Source organism: Cygnus olor, chromosome 5, assembly GCF_009769625.2.
Source record: "Cygnus olor isolate bCygOlo1 chromosome 5, bCygOlo1.pri.v2, whole genome shotgun sequence".
NCBI lineage: Eukaryota > Metazoa > Chordata > Aves > Anseriformes > Anatidae > Cygnus > Cygnus olor.
Window position 1 is genome coordinate 65,096,047 of NC_049173.1, and position 25,107 is coordinate 65,121,153.

General features: G+C 38.3%; 1 protein-coding gene across 12 annotated transcripts in view; it reads right to left on the reverse strand.

Annotated features, from left to right (window-relative positions):
* Positions 1 to 25,107, reverse strand: part of GALNT18 (polypeptide N-acetylgalactosaminyltransferase 18) — a 318,100-nt gene that overhangs the window by 210,402 nt on the left and 82,591 nt on the right. For 4 of the 12 annotated variants that reach the window (XM_040559350.1, XM_040559356.1, XM_040559349.1 and 1 more), the window contains exons 1-2: positions 11,568 to 11,873; positions 11,162 to 11,427 (exon numbers count right to left, since the gene is read on the reverse strand). In XM_040559350.1, coding sequence (XP_040415284.1) covers positions 11,162 to 11,396 — 235 coding nt within the window. In that variant the 5' untranslated portion in view covers positions 11,397 to 11,427; positions 11,568 to 11,873. Of the gene's footprint in view, positions 1 to 11,161; positions 11,428 to 11,567; positions 11,900 to 25,107 lie in introns of those variants that run through there. The other 8 variants (XR_005820445.1, XM_040559355.1, XM_040559352.1 and 5 more) reach the window with 4 other exon arrangements.

Here is a 25,107-nt window from a genome sequence, read left to right on the forward strand (position 1 = left end):
TATGTTTTCCACCTTGCATTGAATTGGCCCTTGTAGGTAAATTGCTTGAATAAGCTCTGCTTGTTGGATGATAATTGAATGAACTTGGGGAATTTTGACAGTTCCAGGTGCCTGGGAGTTAGGAGAAAATAACATCTGTTCTCATCAAACAGCAGAAAGGCAAATTACAAGTCCCTGTTAATAAATCTGGAGCATGAACATTAAATAGAGAGTAAAAGAGATACATTAAAAATATTTTTTTAAAGTAAAAATATATTATTTTTATTAACTTAATTTAGGAAAGATATGCTCCTACATCTTACTTTGTCTTCTTTTTTTTTTTTTTGTGCCATACTTGCTCTGTCATAGCTTGCCATTGCAGCTAAAATTCTTACATTCTCTGCACCATGTTCATTGTCAAAACACCCGGACAATTATGCAGCTACACACTGACAGATGCAAGAACAGCCTGGCTAGCTAGATGCCTAAGCACAAGTTTTAAAAATAGACACGAGGCAGAAAGCGCACTTCTAAGTATTTGCCATTGCCTGTAATTTGACACAGTATTTTATATAACCCATGTAATAATTACATTATCTTTTATACTTGAAGATACTTTGATTCTTTCATCCCATCCTCTTCTTTGTGCTTCAGACCCAGTTGCTTACATGGTGATATGAGAAAAGTAACTCTATAGACATGAGACAAGCAAGACTTGCTCTTCTTGAACCAACCTAGTCCCTGGATACACAGGGCAGAATTCTGGGACACCAGAAGAAAAGGACAGGGGAAATGAATAGAATATTAAAAAAAAAAAAAAATTCTGCACAGATCATCCCTCCCACCTTCAAGCCTCACAATACTTCAGATGAATGAATTACTGCATTACTCTGGCATGGCAATGATAGCAATTTATGTAAGCCAAGCAGAGGAAAGAATTTAGAGCAAGAACTCCAAGTGCATTCACGCTAAGAACTCAGTCCAGGGACCCTCTGTTATGTGGAAATAATGTAATACACACACAAACACAAAAAAAGGAAAATTAATCTTTAACAACAGCTGAAGGTTTTTAATATATGGAAAAATCTTTAAAAAGAACAGCCCCTAGTAGGATTTGCATGTTTTCACTTTTGTATGAAGACTTCATATCTTTTTAGTAGCAAAAAGGCTGCAAACACACAGTACCCGTGTAGACAGCTTTACAGTTTAAAGTTTGTCTTAACTGGAGAGTCAAAACTTTAACTCAATTGCTGAAGATGCAGATATTTAGATTTGTCTTCCACTGAATCTGTGGAAACACATGGTACAGATATAGAGTAAGGCTTCCTTCCTGTACCTTCCTCTCCCAAGACAGCTAGACAACCTTCTGAAAACTTACATGGCATTCCTATCTGGCAAATCCACCCACAAAAGCTAGGTTAAATGTACAAGCTCTTTGTCTTAACCTAGCATACTTCCTATTTGTGTCCCACACCTGCAACATGCTGACAGTTCTTATTCATGGGAGCATATTTCCTAGCTTCAGCGCAGCCAATCACAGCCTAAAAGCTGTCCAACACAAAGATAATAACAAAGTGTAATGAAAAAAATTACACTCAATTGAGATCATGCCACTTTTATATTTACCACCTCATTATATTAACCAGTGTGGGGCAGGGGGGAGAGGCGTTACTCTAACCTATGCTTCAGTCCACAGAGCTACAGACTGTGATCAGTATTTCACCACTGGTTGCCACACAAAGAATATTTTGGGCTAAATGGCTGATTATCCATCAATTCCTGTACAACTGATACAGGTGCTAGACACAGAGCCACATGTGGCAGAGTTTGTAATGAAACTTTCACACTATATTGGCTGGACCCTCTGTGCTTTTTTGCGGAGGTCAATGTCTCTTTCTCCATGTTGCTAAGAGTTACCAGTATTTGTCCAGGTACTGCAAATTTTTGCAAGACTGTAGTAGAAGCTTTTATTTCCCTCTTCATTTCAGAAGACAAACAGAAATATTCTTTGAAATATATTTAGACTGAACTCTGTTTTTTTTTTTTAATGTTAATTTTCAGGAACGTTGCCAATCTGTTTTTAGCAGATGGTTTGCTATTTAATGACTCTAGGCAAGGCAGAAAAGTTTTAATCAATAGAATCAAAAGAAATGCGGAGAAATTACATGCAATTTTACAAAAATCAAAGGCATTTCCTACATATTGTCAAGCAGACAAAAACATATTGACATGTTGTTACTGCAAGCAGCCAAGGAATTGTTTCACACATTACAACTACCTTAAATTTCCTTTTACGTGTTTTCAAATCTGCAGGCTTCCTCATAACAAGGAGTTTTCCTCTTTCATAAATTTAAAAATTCTCCACCACTAGCTTATTTCTTAATTATGAGAATAGAATCTAGGGCTGAAGGATTAAAAATTAACTCTCAAGAGCTACAATTTGCAATGTAGAAAGCTCTACCTTCACTTCTTTCTTGAAATAAGAAATCAATGTCATGGCTCCCCACTCAGTCCATGACCCAGTATTCTACCTGCTCCTACAGCAGTCAATCATCCTGAAACAGGTCTCCACTAATAAGTAGTGAAACGTGCAGGGTTCACTCTATCCATCAGCTAATTTCTCAGTTACTGCAGAGAGCATTAACAACTGAAAACCCAACTCTAACACACTTCAGGCAATACCTGTCATTTGCATTCACAGACTATAGGAGTCTGTTCATGTTGCCACCATACTGAGATATTATGCAAACATGCTGTCACTTGGTCTAATCAAGTTCTTGCTTCAGTGCCTCTATCATCATCCATGAACTCTTCGATGTCAGCCCAAATCAGGCAATGGTGAAGATCCTTCCTACCTTTAAGACAGGGTATATGGATCATCAGTATAGCGATTACAAACACCTCCTCCACTCCCCACATATTTATATATAGAGATATTATATATAGAATATATCATATACATTAAATATTTGTATATACACCTCCACATTCTTTTGCATAATTTTTTTTTCCTCAAATGAAATTAAGAGGAATAGAATGAACACTATAAAGGTGCTTTTTATAACTACTTTCATGTAAGAAAAAAGCTGTGCTGATAAACTCATTTATGTTGATAGAATCCTCTTTATATGAAATATAACAATAAATCAGTGAAATGGAAATGCTTCTATATCAAAAGCATTTCCGTTACACAGCCTGCATTTACGGAAAAGAAAGCTGCAAGTGGGAACGATCTATCCAAACGTAAGTCTTCGGTCACCATTTTGCTACTGCTTTTTTCTGGCCTTGCTTCTTTAAGTGCATCAATTCAAAAGTTTTCCTGGCATTTTATGCAGCTTTATACATCTCTTTGGAACTTCTGCTGTTGTTGGGTTTGGTTGTTTGCTGTGTGTGTGTGTGTGTGTGTGTTTAATGTTTAATAATTTGAAATTCATTTTAAACTTAAGAGAGCTTTACAACCACAATAAAATATCAGTTAAAGACAAGCTTAAAATCTGTTACATTCCAGTTTAATATGTCATAATCAGTTATGGCTGACGTTGTAATGTCACAGAGTGTTAACTTTGCTGCCTCTTTAAAGAGGAGGACATCAAAACAACAATACCTGATTGTAACATGGGAGATGAATAGGGATACGATTTTCATGTAAATATCGGTATCTTGCTTATGAATTTCTGAATATATGCAATCTGAGTATTTCTTATTTCATTACAGAAACTACACATGCTTAAGATTAAATAGTCTGTTTTAAAATACCGGCATAAATTAGATCTAATGGATTTAAGACTTGTATTTCTGAATGCTAGATTTCAGTTTAATTAATGCAAGAAAATATTTATAATAATCTCCCAAATGCTAAACTGGTTTTCAAAGCAACAAGAAAGTAAAAGGCTTTCAGAACTGAACCAGAAATGGTGCACTGTTTCTTCCCGCTCCACAGAAATTCAATATGCCTTGCTTCATCAGCTTCAATAACACTAGTGGAAACTATTGAGTTTCCACTTAATAACTGTAGTTCCACATTAACTAAAACGGCACAAAACATTCACAGAATCTTTCATGGCCTTTAACTTTTTCTATACTTCTCTCCTCCTGGACCCTCCTCACCGTTACACATGAAGTAAACGCATCTTCTAGTAAGAAATACCACAGAAATTACAGCATACTACTCCCCCACCCTTCATTTAAGCTGCTTAAAATATTCTTGTTAGCACAAGTAGAAGAGGGAAATGCTGTTATTGTAATCATGTGTTGTGTGATCATGCAATATACAGCTGCTAAATTGCAAATACCTCAGAGAAAAACAAACAGAAAAAAGTGATTTTAAAAATTATGCTGTGCTCTGTTTCGCAAGTCCTATTTATTCTGTGCACACGGAAATCCTGAAAGGCATTTTCTCTAACCATAACCTTATTGCAATGATAATCCTGTAATGGATAGGTACAGATTCACTGGGTCTGCTGTGCTGGAGAAGTTTATCTGTCAGTTTTTCTTTTACCTACAGCATGCCAAAGTTTCTTGCAAAGCCTGTGGCAAGTCATGACTTGATGCAGAAAGAAAAGCTTCAAAGGAACGTGAATCCACAAAGTGGGGACTGATAATTCACTGCATTAGTTGGATGATTCATGAAAAAGATCTGTATGTAGATCCAGATTTTAGACAGGCAAGTAACAGAGTTGTTTTCCCAGACTAAAAAAAAAAATCTGTATTATCTCCCTAAAGTGAAGGCTAGAATTGCCATTTATCTACAAATATTACCTGTATTATCTATGAAAAAATAGAAATACTATCTCTGTTCTTACATTGTCCAGAAAACTGCTTATAGAAATCCTCTTTTCTCAGAGATCACCTGTGGATTTTCCTTTTATTAGAACTGTCAAACACTCACATTTTAAACAAGGGTTTTGATTTGGAGGGGAAAAAAAAAAAACACTGTAAGATTTCCATTCCCCCTCCCACATTATTTGAGACCACAAATTTCCAAAAGATCCAAGCAGAGAATTATGCAATTATGTGGTATTTTAGATGTGCTAATTATAACTTGCATGTTGAGAGAGGTATTTACCTCATACTTCAGAGCTCATGTCAGTCTCAATATCAATCAGGCCCAGACCTATGGTGGAAGAACAGATGTGGCTACCACCCAGTACTGCCATGGTTGCTTTCAGCAGGATTTGCACACTCTCTCTAAGCTGTTACTACCGGGACAAGGGAAGACCTTTTGTCCAATTCATCCAAGCAACTCTAGCAGACAGTCAAACCTGCTACCAACAATGCATATAAATTTGGCCATACTAGTTCCTGCGGTCATCTCCTCTGCCCAGCTTCCGCTGACCTTTCCATAGAGACTAGGATCTCTTCAAGGCAACTGTTCCACTACATATTTGTGCACAGTGATGGCTGCAAGACAGCTGGGATTTCAGCTATCTGCCACGGTGCTATTGTGCTCAACATGCACAATCAACTAAAAAAAGATTTAAAAAAGTAACTATCACACCATTCACATTATATAAACCTTATTAATTAGTTAATACAGCAATCTAGCTGATATCACCATAAGGAAAAAATAATAATAATAAACAACTGTAATCAAGAAAGAAATTACTCAATCACTAGTAATAAAATGCAGCTACTTTATTAAAAGTGAGCCTAGACCTCCTCAGTTTTGGCTACTGTGTCCTAACCATGGCAAAATAAATCCTTGGTGCAAGAATCACCAAGAAAGAATACCCTTAATTGCCTTCTAATTATATTAAGAGCACAAAAAAATTAGCTTCAGTAATACTAATAAGAAATTATCAAGTTGCAGTTATATTTATCAACGTAATTAAGTCTTCAGTAGATGGTCCTTGAACTACCTGTACATCCAGCAAGCCTTGAAAATTTACAACATTTTGAATCAGACTTCTAACTGAAAACACTATTAAAGTTTTCTTTAGTACAGCCATTCCTAAGCATGGAAGAACATGAAAATTAAATTCAAATTAATCTGCACTGACATGCAGCAATCTAGAATGACTTAAGAAGTCACAGCCTACAGAGAAAAAAATAACGGGATTAATCCTGTATGTCTCACATATCCAAGTAGTTCGTTCTCTTGCAATTAGTTACATTGGGACAGTAGGTCTCCTTGCTTGCTTATATACTTGTGAATACAGGGTCCTCAGTAGTGGAGCAAGAGCTGTGTTCCCAGGGCTACTGTCTGCTGCTGATTTGTTTCTCAGAATAAATATACTGCAGTGAGTGCCAAATATACCTAACTGCCTTTGTGCTTGAGGGAAATAGGCTGGGGGAATTTTACAACTAACAATTCCCAAAAGGAAACCACCACAAGAGTAAGAGACGTGGTGGAGTCTGGCAAATCCAAACAAGTCTGACTGTATAAATCCATGCAGGTAGCCAGGCTGCAAAGGACAGCTATCACAAACAGATGTTTGCATACTACATTCTTTCTTCATGTTTGAGATCAGTAAATAAATAAAAGGTAGGTATCAAGTATAGGATTTACTTATCCAAACTTGTAGGTGGCTAAAATAAAGAGTCTGGGTTGACATGGCTCCCAAGTTCAAAATACCCAATTTGTGAAAGTAATTCATTCCATCCTAATACCTGTCCAAGACACAGGGAATGAGTCACACTGGACATCTCTCCTTCCCCAACTGACCACAAAAGGGTGATTAGATATCCAACTATGGGATAGCTAACAACAGCTGAAGTAAACCCACAGAGCAAATCCTTCTAAGCAGCAGGTTGAGAGAGAACACATGAAAATTTCCCAAATAAGTCTACAGAGTGCTTGACATGTCATTTATTTACACCAACACATGCTGCAGCATGCAAAGATGAGGGATAAAATTCCTAGTACAAAACAGATGTCTTAGTAACCATCTATTGGTCTTAGATAAGAATTCAACTGCTCCAGAAATAAACTGTGTATTTGCAACTTTAACTTGGATCTACTGTACATATTAATTGTATGCAATTAATCAATTCTGTTTAAGTTCCTGTTGGGTGGCAAAAAAGTAACTTCATTTCACAGATTTCATAGACCAGAATTTTTCAAAATAATGCTAGGATGCAAATATCTTCTGATTAAAACTACAAAGTTGAAAAATATAAAATGACACTGCATAATATGACAAATAGCAGAGCGTGTATGTCGTGTCGTATGGGATCCCTGCTTAACCATAGCGTAGCTTTCCAAGAAAAATGTTCAGCTTATCATCTGCGACAGCCTAAAGCTAGGCTGCAGAAAATAAATTGCTACCTTATTGATAGTGTTGTGCCTCTTGTCGTTGTTATAGACTAAGTATCTGATCAAGAGTGTCCTGCCTGCTCACATGATCTTCCAACCACACACACACAACTTAGGGCAATTCTTTAGTGACAGAGCCAACGCACGATGCATTATTAAGATGAATGATGTGTTCTGATCTGTCTGAAGCACTCTCATATTGATTTTAATAAAATTAGTCTTTGGAGTTTTATTTAACCAGTATGTTCCTTGTGAACTTGACAGAACATACTGTTTTCAAAAATTAAGAAAAAAATATTTTGAACCTTATGTTGGAAAGACAGACATTTTATTTAATACAATATTTATTAACTTTAGTTCTTTATAGCATTCTCTCTGGTAATAAAACTCAAGAGTAATAGATGATACGTTTGCCACACTCCTTTGTTAGACACAAAAAAGACTGCACTTTGTATAAAACTATCCATGTGGTCTCTTCCTTATTTTCCTTCACAAAGGTGCACACACAAATCATCTCAATAACCACCCTATCTTGTTTGCAAACTCCACAGGAACTGGAAACAAAGTTTCTCTGACTGGCCTGCTTGCTAGAATAAAACCTATGACTCCTACTAAAGCTATGGGAAAAAATATTTAAGTGCTAACCTTGTAGAATTCAGATGAAACTAACACAATCAATATAACACACTGACATAGAAAGGTATGCAGGTCATCATCAGTGTAAAATGGTAAGGATAAGTAAAAAAGGTGAAGTGATTTGAAACAAAACCATCTCATAAACTGGGGTGGACCACAAGCCAAGAATTCATGATTCCTGGGCTTAAGCTCAAGTTCCAGCCTCATGCTGCTGTTCCACAAAGTACTTCTGTCTGTGGTCCACATCGCCTATCCAGACTGTAATGCTGCCAATCCTGCCCACCATGGAAGTCTCTGTCAGATCCACGATACCTGCGTAGCATGTCCATAGGCTAACACAAAATAACATAGGAGGAGGAAAGAAGAAAGAGAAGTACCATAAAGGTAGAGCAGAATCCACTGGCAGCACATGCTCTTACCTCATTTCTAGCACCTGTAAATTAAGTGCAGAGCAATGGTTATCCTCCAACATGTGGGTAAGTTGGGATACACAGAAGTATAGGATATGCAGTATAGCAGGTACATAATTGTGCATTCCAACTTTTCTATTCTTGGCCAATACCACTACCAATATTTCCTTTTCCACACTGTTCTTTCTGAAAAGAAGGCATGCATACTTTCATTCTCTCAGAATTTCTTTTACCTCTTTTCAATCTAACACTTTTCTTGCCTTGAAAATGTCTTTGTAAAAGTTCATACTTCAAAAAACGATTTTTTTTTTAAATGAAGGCACCTCTTATTCCTTCTCATTTCCACCATATTTGATATAATATTGCAAGATAGCAATTTATATGCTAAAGGAATTCCCTGATGGCACCTAATTAAACAATTCAATCAGAAAACAAATTAAAATGAAATACTAGAGTAACCCCATATGTAAAATGCTGCAGTTAGAGCTTTCTGGTATTCGCAGGGTATCCTGTGGAATGCCATTCTATTACCCTTGCTAATTTTGTGCCTGTTCAGCACTGCAGAACATCTGAGTTATTGACACCTTTCTCCAGCATAAAAAAGGAGTAGCTCAAGCAAAAACTTTACAGCAAACTACAGATAGTTATTATCTAGTCCAGCTATTTGGCAGCTGGTTTATTCAATTTATGGTAATGAAACCCAAACTTTTAACTTCTTAAAGCTGACCTTCAAACTGATAAGCTTGAAGCTAACCCAAACCCCAGTCAAGCTTGGAGTATTCCTTCCAATGACTTCTGTGAGTTCTGCAACATGACCCAGAAGTCATAACATCTCACAGTACTAAAGCAAGATCTGATTAAAATAACATCTTATTCTGCAATCTCTGCCACAGAAATTCCTTGTGAAACTCAGTTACTATGATTTCGAAAGTACAAGTACAGAAAATCTATTTAGGGATGACAATCTGCAATTATTTATTTTTTTATTATTATTATTTTTAAAAGTGGTTTCAGTAAGGTGTGAGAACTTTGTAAACTTTCCTTCCCCCCCGCTAAAAAAAATATATATTCTAGTACTTATTACCAAACTGTTTGCTTATTTTTAGAAGATTCTCTTCAATTTTCATACAAATGTTATTTAAGGAAAATATTTTCTGGTTTGGTTTTTGTATAGTCACAAGTTGTCACAAATTAATTTTATGCTTTAATCCATGCAAATCCATCCCTTTCTCTATGACTCTGAGAAGAATCACTGTCCAAAGTAACATGCCAATCTGGTCACTATTACTTTCCTTGAAAAGAAGACTATCGGAACTTCACACCTACAAATCTGAAGGAGGTATGCTCTAGCCCTATTTGGATGAATTTCCTGTATCTAACTCTTAATAGCATCATTTGAAAAACTGCTGCCTTCATACATGCTTCCACAGTGCACTCCACTGGCACACAGAAAAAAATATATATTTTCTTTTTAAATTCCTTTTCAGTAGTCAGGAAAAAACTCAAGGACTGCATGAGAGAAGTTAAAACTTGCAGGAGCTGCTGTAACTCATCCTCCAAAACAAAACAAGGAGAGGGGAAAAAAAAAGTATTTTACTAATTTACCCAAACTGACAAGACTATCTGACAAATGGAGGTACATGCAATCTGGACAGTGATGTGTCACATATTAAGAAATGAATTAATACAAGCCACAGGAAAGCAACTGTGCCTTAATAGTGCTGCGAACTTGTGAGCATTGCTAAGCGGGGGAAGCCCAATTCATACAGGATTAACCACCCTGCCCACTCCACCCCTCTTTAGACTGCCAAAAGAGCAGTTGGCCAAAGCTGCCTGGAAGAAGGGGAGCTTTGGTGCACTGGTGATAGGTACGCTTTGCTCTGCCTTTGCAGAATTAGGAGAAACTAGAACTCGGATTTGAACCTTCAGCACAGGTTATGCGGAAGCAGAAAAAGATGGTCCCTCTAGAGCTCTCATTTACCCGCCACCCTCCTTACTATCCAACCTACATAGCAGACAGAGGGAGTGACTGTATGACACCATGCAGATGTTGAAAATATAAAGGAAGATGCTAGTTAGAGATCACCCAACAAAGTAAAGACATGCAAAATCCCAGTCCCCCCAGAAATACTCATGTTCTTCCCCGCTACTTGGCCACTTCAACCCTTCTCCCAGAGCTCCCATTAAGAGGATATCGAATTAAAAAGGTACTACACAAATGAGACTGTCCCAGTTAAAATCCCAAGTGGCTCCCGGCACTACAGCAGCACTAAGGGAAAACCTTGAGCGCACACGGACACACACACACTCCACACGGACTAGCAGAGTCAGGCTTACAAGGGAAGGAGAACAAGAATTCCCCTCGCGGCAACCCATTTTGGCAAAGGCAAGTAACAAATACGAAACAATGACGAGCACGACAAGATGAGAAGAGGCTCTCCTGCCCTTCGCGCCGAGCCCTCCCCCCGGGGCCCCGCATAACCGAGACACGGGCACGCTCGGGGCTGAGGTCAGCTTTACTACAACGCCGAGCCGAGCCCAGCCCGGAGCCCTCCTCGCTCCGCCGGGCACAGCAGCCCCGAAGCCCCCGTCGGGTGGAGGCGACTTCCCGCCAGCGGCCGACCGGGGCGGAGGGAGAGTGTGCGGTGCGGGTCCCCCCGACGCTCCCGTCGCCAGGGGACATCACCGGGAGGGGACCACCGGGGACCCCCCCCACACACGCACCGGGCGCTTCCGGGCTGAGGAGCGGCTCTGCTCCGATCGCGACACAAATGTCACTCACACACACACACAGCCCAAACGCGGCGAGAGGGGATGGAGGGCGGAACACGGAACGCGGCGGGTGGGTGAGGGGGAAAGCAAGCGGGAGGGAAGGTGGTACCTTGTATGTGCTGCTTGATGACATTTTCCAAATGGTCCAGCCTTTCTATAATCCTTAAAGTGTCCCCTTTGTCTTCCTCTAACTTTTTTTCCGAGATCGGCTCCTGCACTTTCACATAAACACTGGCAATGTAGTTGGTGACCCAGCCCACGTACAGCAGGCAGATGATGTTAGTCATTCCACTCAAAATCACGCAAGTGGACACTAAAGTTTTGGTTTTCCTGGTGCACACCATCCTGAGATCGCTCCATATAGCTCCAAAAATCCTGCGATCCAGAAAATAAAAATAAACCGCGATGAAAATAAATCCTTTCCCCCCCTCCCCGAAACGGAGACCACTCAGAAGTCAGTAAATTTCCATGCGAAAAGTTCTCTAATCCACAGAATAGAAATATTTGTCGCCTACCTAGAAGGAGAGATGGGGGTGGGGAGGGTTGATAATTAGAATCCTGGATTTTAGTACATTCAAATAGCTGAAACTTTGCGATAGCCGTGGCGACAGCAGCCCGCAAGGCGTGCCAACCGGCGGGCTGCCCGCTGCTTTTAGGCACCGGTTCCTGGCTCGGGCATCACGGCCGCGAGCAGCCCAGCGGCCGAATGTTGCAAACTTTGTTCCCTCCGCCGCCGCTTCCCATTGCAGCCGGCCTCAGCTCCACAATCAGCGCTGGGAAGCCGCTCGCCGGAGAGTGGGGCTCGCTCGGCCGCGGATTGACAGCCCCCGCCTCCAATAAGGAGCCCGCTCTGGCGCGGAGGTTGGTGCCATCACCGTATGGCCGACGGGGGCCCAGCGGGGCGGGGTTACGGCGGGGCCCACCTGCTCCCGCACGCACACAGACACGCCAGGGCCACTCCGCCGCGCTGCAAACTCGGGAGGGAAGGCGGGGCGGTGCCTCCGTGCTATGTCTGTATCTGGCCGCAAAGGGAGGCAGCCGACAGCCCCCGTTGGCTGCTAGGTGAACGCGCCACTGCGTGCCTGGCGGGAGCAGTCGCGCTGATGAAGGGAGATGCTCGCACCAAGTCATCCATCTGCCGGGAGGGGCGTGAAACCGGCGATATTCCTTTGGCTCATCTGAGCTCCGCAGCTCCAGCTATCCAGCGACCAGCCACTATTAGAGTAGGTGTTTGTCTTGGACACCGTTTGTGTCTGGTTCCCCCCGCCCAGGGGGGTTGTTATTAACAGCTGCTGGTTGCTTGCATCCACACCAACAAGCCTCACAACCATCCATCCCCGCACGCTGCATTACTCCAGACTATGTTATATCAGAGCACATCCTGTCCAGAATTAGCTTTGGTATCACGGACATCAGTAACCCATAATTAGTTCAGCATATTCATGCTGTCTTCCTCTCTTCCTCACCTCACATCTTATATACACTTTTGAAAATACACATAAAAAAGCAAAATTCCTCTCAATAGGAAATCACGCTGATTTGAGGGAAGATGCACAGTAGAAGAATCTTTCCCATTCCTATTAGATAAAGCCTTCGGTAGCAAAAAGGTGACTTCATGACTTTTTTTTTTTAAACATAGTCTCAAGACAGAAATTTAACATTAGTATGACCAGTACTAGGAACAACGAGGCAGCTGTTAACACACTAGAAACTATTTTAAATGCTATCCAGCAAAAGCAAGGAGTAACAAATGCTGTGGATCACACTGTAATTTTACATATGCAGTAAATACAAGTCTCTTCTGCTTCATTAGTCGCACCCCTCAACTGACATCACACCTGCTTGTGTGTGGAAAGCACAGCAGCTTCCGGGAGTTACTGCTCTGAAGCACACGTAAGCTTTCAAACCCTGCAACATCCTGAATGTACCTTTCAATATCTTAACAGAAGTAGATGACAGGGTTTGGGGTTGCCATTTTTAAGCAAGTTATAAGCAAGACTTAGCATTCAAGAGAGAAGGCGGTCAACTGTCCTGCCAAAACACAGAATGACCTCTTTCTTCCCATCAGCTGGCATGCTGTAGAAACTACAGTAGTAGTAAGAGCTACAGATACTCAAACACAAACAAAACCAGCACTGATGGAAGCTGCAGTAAACTCTGCCAATGAAGCTCAAAAACCAAACTGCCTCCTCAGTCTTCTAAGCCTCTCTGAAAGCTAACTGAAATTTGGGCCAAATTGCAAGCATTTCCCCAGTGATACGCTAAAGGAGACCATCATGACAGAACTCCTTTGGAAATTAGATAATATAACTCGAGGCACTTGAATGTGAAAAACAGCATACATTTACATTTTAAGAAAAAAAATATTTTAGTAGTACAGGCCAGTTTACTAGATAAACCAGTCAATGAACAATTTTAAGCTTTATAAAGACAAAATAATGACAGAATACACTAATCCAGCCCCATCACACAAGTCAATTGTCCTGCTTGGTCTGTGATGACCATTTTCCTATAGTATCATTTATTTTTCCATTTCCTATCTTTATTCTTCAATGTTGCAGCTCCACATCTGGTAGCAAACCAAGAGCAGTTAGTGCATGTCACTGATGCCTTTAATAACAGTGTTATCTAGACTTGCTTTAATCTTTGTGAATTCTGCCTGCAGTGACAAAATACAAATTCTTCAGCTCTGGCTATTTAGGCAGAATCCAGGACTTGACTTTGGACTTCCCAATTTAAAGCAAAACTTACCTAAAATCAGTCCAGATAAGGCACAAGTATTGCTCATTAAAAGTCGTATTTTCCATGGAGGTATATAAAATGTTAACAAACAATTGACAGCTTTTATAAACAAACATGAGTGGGTGTTGTTACTAATGACTGCCAGCATACCCATAAGTGCCGTGGAGGTTTCAAAAAAGATGGTTAATATGTCTCACAGGCCTAATCAGCCGCTTATAACAGCACATAATTGATTAACTTTTTATTCTAGTAACTATTAGTAGTTCATTAGCCCTCTGCTCCCAATAGCTTTCTGATCATGTTTAAAATATAGTTTCATATATGGCTACATTCTCCTACCACCAAAGCCGCACTCTTCAACAGTAGAACAGCAATTCCCTGTCTCCTCATTTGAGCCTACCTTTCACTGAAGCTAGTGTTAAAACTCTGTTTGACTTCATAGCAAAACCTCCAGATGCTTTAATACATTAAATACACTGGCTTTCACATCCCTGCTAATAATATTGTGGACTGGTCTTTTTAAAACTTTTATTTTTTTGGTTCCTTTTTTTTTGTGTGTGTTTTCGTTTGTTTGCTTTTTGTTTTTCCAAGTTTATACAAAGTTTGAGGCATTTAAGTGTCTGCTGTTCAGAAGTTGGTCTTTTTTCTAATTTTGATTTATTGTGTAGTATCACAATCTAGACTTAAGACTCATTTGTGCAAGGTACTACACAAATACATAATCAGTCTACTTCTATAATCTAATTGGAACAAAATCAAGAAAAGTACCAACAGGAGAAAAAGATATGGTGCATTTTTAGTGGTAAGAGGGTCCTTGAAGAAAAAAGTAGTGAAGCATCACAACCAACATTATTTACATCCCATTCTACAAGAACAGGTTTATTACGCAGTGTAAGAGAACAATAGAAAAGCTCAAGTTTTGGCATTATTTTGACTGCATTCTATTCAGATTCTTAGCTGAAATACAATTAGTTTATGAAGATAAAAATCTTTGTTATTATCTAGTCTGAGTAGATGCTCTTGCATTACTCCTTCCCTCTCCCCCATGATGATCATATCTTTCATTTGGAAAGATGGTACAAAATTCCAAAGGCATTCAAGAAGTAATGCTGAATTTTACACTGTGGAAAGAGACAACCAAATACATATAGAAAATTCTGAATTAATCTGAGCAGGCTTTTTTTTTTCTAGTTTTATTTTTTTGAAATTATGACGTCCAAGTCTGTAATGCACACAAATCAAAAACTATCTGGCTCTTCAGTATGCATTCACCCCTTCTGAAGATGAGCTCTTTCCAACAGTTCAAGCGACAAAGCTGTTTCTTAAGTTCCTGAAAAGATAGAGCTTTCTGTATTTTGAAGATAAACGCCGTGAGCTCAGCCCCCAGGTAAGTTATCTGGTGCTTTTTGGTATATGTTGTCCCTAGTCATCTCTCTCACTAAATTTAAACCAACTTACTTTAAATTATACAAAGACACATGCAGGCATTGCAGAGATGCCTTTGCATATTAAAGTTGGGTTTTGAAGTAACAGATTTGTTGCATGGATGTTGTAGGTAATGAACATGAACTAATGCAAAAAAGAAAACAAAAAGGAATGGAAAATAGGAACGAAGGTGAATGGATGAAAAGTGGGGTGGAGGAAGATAAGGTAAAAATGCTGCTTCTTTGTTATGATCTTTATTCCTCTGCCATTTTTAACTCCTCCCCATCCTCTTTCTTTTTCTCTTGCTTTTTAGTGTCCATATCTGCTCTTTCTTTTCTTTTGTTCCCTGTCATCTTTCCCCTCCCCCATTTAAAAATAACTACCTTTAAGTTTACACCAGTTCTGTTACACATCACCCTTTTCTGACATTGTTATGAATCATCAGTTCATTTAGGTTACACAGGGCTTTTATTTTTCACTGCTTAGCAAAGACTACTCAGCGAAGCAGCAACTACTGTAATCTCATATTGCCAAACTGCACTGCAAGTTTGGCAAACTGCAAACAAAGAGGAAAGGTAAGACGGCATCCAACTCACGGACACTCAATGACATTTGGATGGCTAACATCCATGAAGTATCATTTCAAAACCATTCACCTAGCACTGAAGAAGGAAATGAAGCAAACCAGAAGATACAGGAACAAGATAGAGAGAGCTATTTCAAGTTGAAAATAGAAGTGGATCTTGTCTTCCGGACTGAGTGCACTATCAGTGCACGTAAAGCCATGTGAAAACATACCACATGCAAAGGGAACAGAACAGAGTTAGCAGGAACATTAAAACATCTTATGTACAAAAGCAACCTGCAAGTGATAGGGGTAGATTAGTGCGCATCTTCGTCTCCTTTATTGTCAGATTCATGCTTCAGAAGATATTTGTCATCCCTCTTATACGGTTCCTATAAAATGTCTATAGTTTTTGTTTTGTTGTTGTTGTTGTTTTTCTCCAGATGGTAATTTCCTTTCTCACTGATTGTGAGGCTTATCTTGTCCATTTGTCCTTCCAAAATGGTTTTCCATCCAAAACATCTAAATCACTTTAAATGTTAATTGATCTCTGCTATGCTGTTTTATCAGTTACTTTTATGCACTGATATGATCTACTGTCTTCTAGCAGCTCACATTGCACTACTTATTTGCCACAAAACTCTCACAGTTAATTCATCTCAAGTGAACTGTATGACCAACAACTCACCAATATGAGTAAAAGATGCAACATATGGCCTTTTGCAAGTGGCCATCTACAGTTCCTCAGGGAGGCACTAAGTTCTGTTCTTTTCAAAGTTGCTGTGTGTCCACCCCCTGCCCCCTAATAAAACAACCATGTCCCTAAGCACCTTCAAGTATATTCATTTTTAAGTGTTAAACCTCAGATATACTTGAAGCAGATTTCCAGAGATTGTGGGCCACTCAACCTCTGAATCTTTTCATCTTCAGAAGCAAAAAAAGTTAGGAAATATGAAATCATTTGTAGTATCTAAAAATCTCTGCTTTCTCAACCCAGTTGTTAGTGCTGTTTCTTCTGTCTTTAACTATAAGCACACAAATCTTTGCAATGTGTCAACCAAAAACTGACATAACTAAATATCCTATTTCCAAACAATGTCTAGCTCTCAACATTTAAAGACAATAATAGTTCTTTTGTCAGGCTTTGCCTGGTAAAGCATCAACACATTTAACGTCTTAAAGACTTTCTGCGTCAGAGGTTGCAACCAAGCAACTGGTTACACTAGCTATGGCTTCGTCTTTACTTCACAAATTGATATAATCCCTTTTTGAATCTGCACTCTCTCTTATTCCAAGAAAAAGTAGTCACCTTTCCATCTATGATTTTACAGACCTACCATAATCCTTCTAAGATCACTCGTGTTATAAGTCTTGTATACACAGCCCCTTCTCACATGAAAGGAACTCCATACTTCAATTACTCTGTCTTAATATTACGTTAAATTACAGATGCTTAGAAAAAATGGATGACTTCTGTAGGATCAGTTTATTATTCATCCAGAAATTATAAGGAACCCAGATTGTTCTGCTTTACTGCTAGGGAGGACAGACTACAGAAGAATAATGCTGGAGAAAGCAGTTGTTTTAATTGATCCATTTTCCAGTCAACATTATTCCAGTCTTTTTAAAGAACAGTTTTGGCGAGCTATCATTCAGCCACTGGGTACAGAGTAAATGCTCAAGATCCTCTGTTCATGTTATTTTGCCAAATTCATGTCCAAGCGTGTAATTCAGCTGAAATATGGATTCTACACCTTGAGACTACTGAAACAATTTTCTAACACATTATTTCATTAGGTACTGCAGCCACAGTCTAAGCAAACCAACATATGCATTAAAATACCTAGAACACGTTAGTAATTCATTCTGTTTTTTTTAAGAAGGAATTGAAAAAGTCTTCTGTTTGGGGAATTACGGGGTTTTGATTTTTTTTTTTTTCTTTATTTTTATCAAGCATGACCATGTCCAGGAGTAAGCTCTTCTCCAATCCATTCACTGCATTAATAAATAAATAACCAAAACAAACAAACAAAACCACACCCCAAACCAACAACTTTGTACTACTTTTTTAAAAAAAATGACTCCATAGCAAGAAAGGTTTCAGTTTACTTTGGTATTATAACACCTCTTGCAGTATGAGAAGAAATTAAAAATTTAATTTGATTGGGCCTGGAATGTCACACTGGTCTGTGCTGCAAGAACGTCAAATAAAAGTAAGCAACATATTAATACTTCCATATGACTTCTCTTTTTGTTTTAAAAAGAGACAACTACAAAAAAAAAAAAGCCAAGAGGAAGCCTGCAAAGATAAAAATCAGTTAAAGCCAAGACTTATTTCAACAGTCATTACAGAACCACCAGCCTGTACAGCTCACTTAGTATATGATTCAGAAATTTATATATAAAGAGTCTTTAGTACTTCACATGGCACTCCTGATTTTAGACCTGCAAAAGAGTATATATTAAAAAAAAATGGATTTTATTTTTAAATAAAAAAAGGTTGGTATCCATTTAAAAAAAAAAAACACTTCAAGAATCTCATATGCAGTTCCAACCAGATTCTTTCCTTACTAAATAACAATATTCCAGATGGTATATATTTGAGTCATACATGCACATTCTTTTGATGTACAACAATCACATTCCCTGCATTTTTTTTTCAGTGGAATACATATGCTCTGTGGCCTTTGGCATAACAAATCAAGTTCACCCCCTTCCATCTTTGAAATGTTCAACAGCACTACAGTATGGAATTAGAACATAGCAGTAAATTTCATTTTTAAGGCAGTCCCTTATCTCAGCCCATCCTGGGGTGGGCTTATATTAGTTGCATCCTCCACAAGAAGGTCAGAAAATGACTCATGATTACATTATCAGAACAACTGGCGTCCACATAACCATTGGGTCAGTATGCTTGCATCAGTTAAAGACTGAAAGTTTCTAGTTTGTATTTTCTGAATCAGTGGCTCTCAAAGCATTTTTAAAATGCCATTAGATAAAACTTACAACACCCCTTTGAGAACAGACAGCAAATACTTGTCACATTTTTGTGGAGCTACAAATTAATGGATCTCAGTGCTTGACACAGGTCAGACAAAGTTCAACACAGGCTGCAGACATGCTTCAACATGTTGAGATGAAGCATGAATAGTTCATGAATGTGAACTATTCAGATTCAACAGATCTGAACAGTTGCATGGATCAAACCTAGATCAGTATCTTAGCATTTACTTTTAAAAATTAGATGTCTTTAAAAATCATCTTTTCCATTCTGCATCATACCTGGCACAATTAGCAGTGGAGAGCTCTCATATGCCAAAGGAAAAACAGCCTTTCAACACTGGCTGCAGAGAAAGTAAATACCTACTGAAAAGCTTCCTGAAGTCTGCAATGTAATTTGGAGATCTTACATCAAAAGAATGACCCCAGCCCCATCAGATATCAGTCACAGAAAAGAAAGAGAGAAGGAGAGGGAGAGAAAACCACACAGCATAAGTGAGAGTTATTTGTATAACTGAAGAGAGAACTGATGGACCTAGGCTTGACCTAATCTCTGAATGGTCTGTATAAATGAACAAATTCTGTTACTAAGTAACAGAAAAACCAAAGTGGGACTAGCAATGGGATTTAAAAAAATCTAAGCAATCTGGAAGCATAAAGTGCATTAACTCTTATAGAGGCTTACCATATTATAGAGGCTCTTTTATAGAGGCTTACCATATGTATTGGAGCCCAATGAATTAAACTGGTCAAAAAAATTAAAAAAAGTAAAATAACTTCATACTTGTAACATGAGGAAATAGAGCACAAGTTTCATTGAGATTTGACTTATATTAAAAGGACTGGGCCACTGAAGGTGTAAGCATGAAAAGCTAGAGTGAAAGCAAAAAAAAGTGAGGACTTTAGAGGAAAAAGCAATTGTGCAGCTGGAAATATTACTAGAACTGTGCAGAAAGTCTAGATGACAAGTTTAGGTGATTGTGAGTTATGTGAAGCAAGGGAGAATATTGTTCTGTTGTATTTCTGTGGGTTGATGGTACAGCAGATTGAAATAAAATGCTGTTACATAATCTGGAAGATTTCCAGTCTGGAAACTGGCTTCAGATACATTTATTTCTGGGCCTACAGAGTTATACCTGTTGTGAATTATAACATTATTTACAGCTTAATTTACAGCTTGAATTTTTATCAGCACAACACACACACATGAACTGGAGCTTCTTCAGACCATGTAAGAGCTACAAAATGTATTTTGTTAGCAGATACTTAGCACTTCACTAGCCTAGCTTTTACTGTAATGGTCCTATGCCAGACTGCAAAAGTGCTCAGGCTTTTTTTTTCCCCCCCTCTCTCCCCCGGCTTTTTTTTTTTTTTTTTTAAACTGGAGGACTGCAATCAGAACACATTTTTATTTATTTACTTTTATGTACTGAAATGGTTTCACCCTTCCTTGTATTGTCTTTTCTAGTCGACTTCAAAACTAAACAGGACTCTATTGTCATTATGGCTACTGTTTTGTCCTTTGCCAAATTCACACTGGATGTCAGAAAAACACATTCATAGAATCATTTAGGTTGGAAAAGACAAAGATCATTAAGTCCAACCATTAACCTAGCACTGCCAAGTCGACCACTAAACCATGTCCCTAAGCACCACATCCACACATCTTTTGAATACTTCCAGGGATGGTGACTCAGCTACTTCCCTGGCCAGCCTGACCCAATGCCTCTCAACCCTTTCAGTGAAGAAGTTTTTCCTAATATCCAACCTAAACCTCCCCTGGCAAATTTATTCCTTTGCTAGTCCTAAATAGCCCGTACACTAAGAACGATCGTTTTGTTTAACAAAATCACCTACTTTCATAAGGCTTAAGACAAAGAAGGGTGTGAATTTCAACTTGCCTCTCCTAATGCCACTTCATAGTGTTTCCAGTCAAGGAATAAATCACCACCAATCAGCAATACAAGATCTTTTAGAAAAGCAAGCAGCTGACTTTCAAAAAACTACAAGACAATTTGGGCTTAAGAGTAAAGTACAATCTGTTTAAATCATACCACCTCTCTTCCTCCTTAGAGCACCCAGCTGTGTGTTTTCAATTATCCAGTCTAATGATGCGGATTTCCTTAGACTCTTTCCTGTGCTTCAACTGCAACAGCTTCTTGCTAAAAATATTCCAACTAGAGCTGAAAAGTTAAAATTTTCAACCATCAACTAGAATAATGTAGCTGACGTCTTCAGGCAACTGCAGTGTGACATCTACAAACAGCACTGTGCTAAAACACAAATTTTATTTATCTTTAACATCACCTCATGTTCAGACTTACGTATTGTTACATTAGCAATATACATAGGCCAGAACTGTTGTGCCATCTTCACAGCAGCAACTCAGGTTAAGCACAGCCATAAAATCCTGCTAACCAAAACACCTTTTTTCAACACAATAAGGAGAAGGGCAAAGAATTCAGCCGAAATAAATCAGCATAGTTCTGTTGAAACCATAAAAGAACATCAGCTTGTATCAGCTAAACATCTGAGTTCCTTTATTTCATATCTTGTTCATTGAAGGACCTTCTAATTTGTTGTAGTTATTGTTACAGGATGAAATTTGTTGATTTACAATTTACACAAGTCTGTAGCAAATGCAAGGTGTCCAACCTAGCTGTATTTTCAACTGACAATTTACTGAGGCTTGCAGTGTTTCTACCTACCAAAATGTTTGCTACTGTTTCAAAGGTTGCTCCGCATATATATCCAAAGGGAAATTCTAAGTCAGAGAGAAAGACTAACCAGTTAACATGACATCATCTACTTTACACTGACGTTTAGTTGGTATAAATGCCCTGTGGCAATATGTTAGGAGAAGAAGATGTTAATAAGAAAGTGCAATATAGGCCATAGCAGATTTGTTCCGTGTGGAGTTTGCTACGGAATTTGCTTTCTCTATAGCTTGGACATAACATAGTTCTTTCAGCCACAGAAATTCTGCTCAAGGCTCAGGTGTTATTTACTGGTCTCATGCTTTCTACACAGGGCCTGCCTCAGTAAATTCAGTTCTTTCTAAGTGTTACAATGGTTCTATTGGAAATGCTTCAGAAATAAAAATTTTAGCTCTGAGAATTAATATGTATTCTTGGTGGGTCATTACTCCTAAGGAAAAGTAAAGTGTCACTACTAGTAACTTTCTGATGACAGTCCTTCCTCCTCCTGAATCTGCATTTCTCAAGTCAAGTCCCCTAGGAAAAAGACAATATAGAATGAAGATTCACATACTGTTTTGCATGGTAAACAGTCCATACAAATAGCATTTTCGGTTCTTCCAGTGGAAAGTAAAGACCAAAGGGTAGACAGAGGGTGGAAGATTATGAGAAAATATAGGAAAACAACTCAACCTTTAAGGAACAGGAAAAAAAACAAGGTACCAAAAAAAAATTTACATTTAGCAAAATTGCTTCTTCATCCAGTGACACAAGATACAACTTTATGCTTGCTGTGTTTTTTCTCTGAAGAAAAGGACCCCTGTAGCAGCTAAAGAGAAGCATCGAATTTTCAGTTCATTTTCTAGCGATACTCATTTATTTTACTTCCTGTTGTAAAAGACTTGAAGTACAAAAAAAGTTCCAGTGTAATTTTTTCCCCAGCTCAAGTAATTTCCACCAGTTTTCACTTAAACTACCCCACGCCAAGCATTATTTCATTAAAATCCTGTGTTCTGAGGATGACTCATCAGTCAAATAATATTTCTGTAAAGTATCCACAGAACTAAGTGACACCAGGATGCAGAACACACAGCTAGCTGCCAAGAGCAGTAATAGCTGCAGTTACCATTTCAGATGATAGGAAAAACAGGTAGCCATAACTATGGAGTTGTCATCATTGTGGGTTATTTTGTTTGTTTTTTATCAGTGCCTTCTGATTGCTATTCAGGATCTGAATACAAGTTCATTACTATTCATTTCTCTCATTAGATTTGTTTTTATACAAGTGCATTCGGTTCCACTCTGGTAAGATAGTATTTAAAACATTCAGCATATAGCAATTTTGTAACTTTGGTGCTTTGTATTAGTGTATCTATTGGTAAAATGTTTTCAAGTCAGTTTGTGGTGAAGAAAAGAACTAATAAGATGGACAATACTTCTTCTGTGGTGCTAACAACTTAGGTTTGTTGTATTTTCTGGAAGAGTCAAACTGACATCATCCTATACCTCTACCACCATCTTGAAACTTCAGTTGGAAGTTTCTTTTTACAATGCCTGAACGTAGAAGTTAATTCCCTTAATTCTTCAAGGGTAATACAAATACTAAGCTTCTCAGAAAATTCTAGGAAAAAAAAAAAAGAAAAAAGAAAAAAGAAAAAAAACCACCACACTACGGTCCTCCAGGAGGAGAAGGAAGAGTATTCACAGTTTTTTGTTTTGTTTTGGGAGGTTATTTTGCTTTAAGGAAAATATCATAACAGCTGTGACAAACACAAAAGAAGTAAAAGCAAACTGCCGCAAGCCTCCTTCATTAAGGCATGTTTTCCAGTTCTCTGTGTCTGGAAAAAGAACCTAGGAGAAAATCTGTACTATGCCAAGACTGCTTCATTATTTTTGTTTTGCTTAAATGAGGCACCATACATCAATTCAACAGCAAGAAAGTAAGAATCCTCTTTCTCCTGTGATGTGTGGATATAGGCAATGAAATAGCTTACATCTTGGCTGAGATCAAAATTTCATCATCACTACTGCCATAGTGAGACAAAATATCACTTTGTTGATCAAAGGCTAGAGAACAGTATTACTATAGACAACAAGCAGAAAATATTTCAAACTAATTCATGTCTACTGTTAAGAAGATACTCATTTATTCCAATCAGTTTTAAAAAGGAGAGAACAACTCCCAATATGACTAAAATAACTACGTTATTTCTTTAAAGCCATTAACTTTAGGCAACATGCAGCACAAATACAATGAATAGCTGACTGAGAAATATTCATTTCTTCCTTGGGATAATTTTAACAAAAAGGGCAAGCATCAGTCTCAAGTCTGATTTTAAAACTTTTGCCTAAAATCTTGCTAGTTTGTTTCTTCCAAGCTTTTACATAGAAAGAATGCTTTTTGTGGGAAAAAGCATTTTAATTAAAAGCTTTTTTTTTTTTAAATCAATGTATGGTTTGATTACAAACCACGCTAACTTACAGTTCTTTTCCTATTAAGCGGAGCTTTTAATGCCGCATATGTATGCTGCATTAGTACTAAACTGCTTGATATTCCTACGATGCTTGATATTTCCTATGATGAAATAAAAAGAAAGGTCTATTGGTTTATTGCTAACAAATGTGTCCTTTAAGAGGAAAGAAACCATGGAATATTTTAGAGAGAAACTGATCCAAGAGGAGGTTTACAACCCTGTAGGACAGTAAGACTTTTTGAAACCATAGTACCTCTACCAGGCTTTAAAAAAAAAAAAAAGTGTCATTTTCTCTTTTTTTTTTTTTTATCTCAAAACACAGCCTTTAGAAAACATCTGAAACATTTACTTTCAAGTTTTAATCCATCTTTAATGGATATCCTAAATCAAGACATGAGATGCCACATGATTTATATTCATCTTTATGAACTGGAAATAGAATACCTTTCATACCAGACTGGATAGAAAGCTCTTGCACTATTTCTGTGTGGGAGAACATCATAAAATCAAAAATTTTGTTCTGCAGCTGGAGTTCAATTATTTTAAATAAAGTTTGGTAGTTTTTTTGTTTGTTTATTGGACATGGAGCAGAATTATGACTATGCTTACAGCAATAAGGCTGCACAGAATCGACAGAAGGGACAGTAGGAACTCCTCGCTATGTATATTTCAGTACTTGGTTGCCAAGCAAGGCATCTGGGTTGCATGACAAAGTCATAACCCTTGCTAGTTTGTCATTCTGTCCTTCTCTAATGACAGCACTGCCTTGCAGACAGGTTAATGATCCTGCTTGCTGCTTTGATCAACAAAGCTGGCTCCTCTCCCTCAGGCACCAGAGACTCAAACAGCTCACTTTGACTTCTGCCGTTTGACTTAGAGAAGGAGCATTAAAGCGGCATCAGGGCACAAGAATAAGACTTCCTTAAGACTGAGCTTACAATTAGTAGAAAGAAAAAGAGCAGACAACTTCTCCAGATTTCAGACAGGAATCTAGGGAGCACTGAAGTTTGATGCAAAATACACAAAACCCTCCTTAAATAGGAACCTCCTTAAACCCTCCTTAAACATCTAACATTAATGACATTTTTGTCTGTTTTTAATATTAAAGGCCTCTGCCTTTCCTCACCCTTACTTGTTAGGTGACCATCTTCAT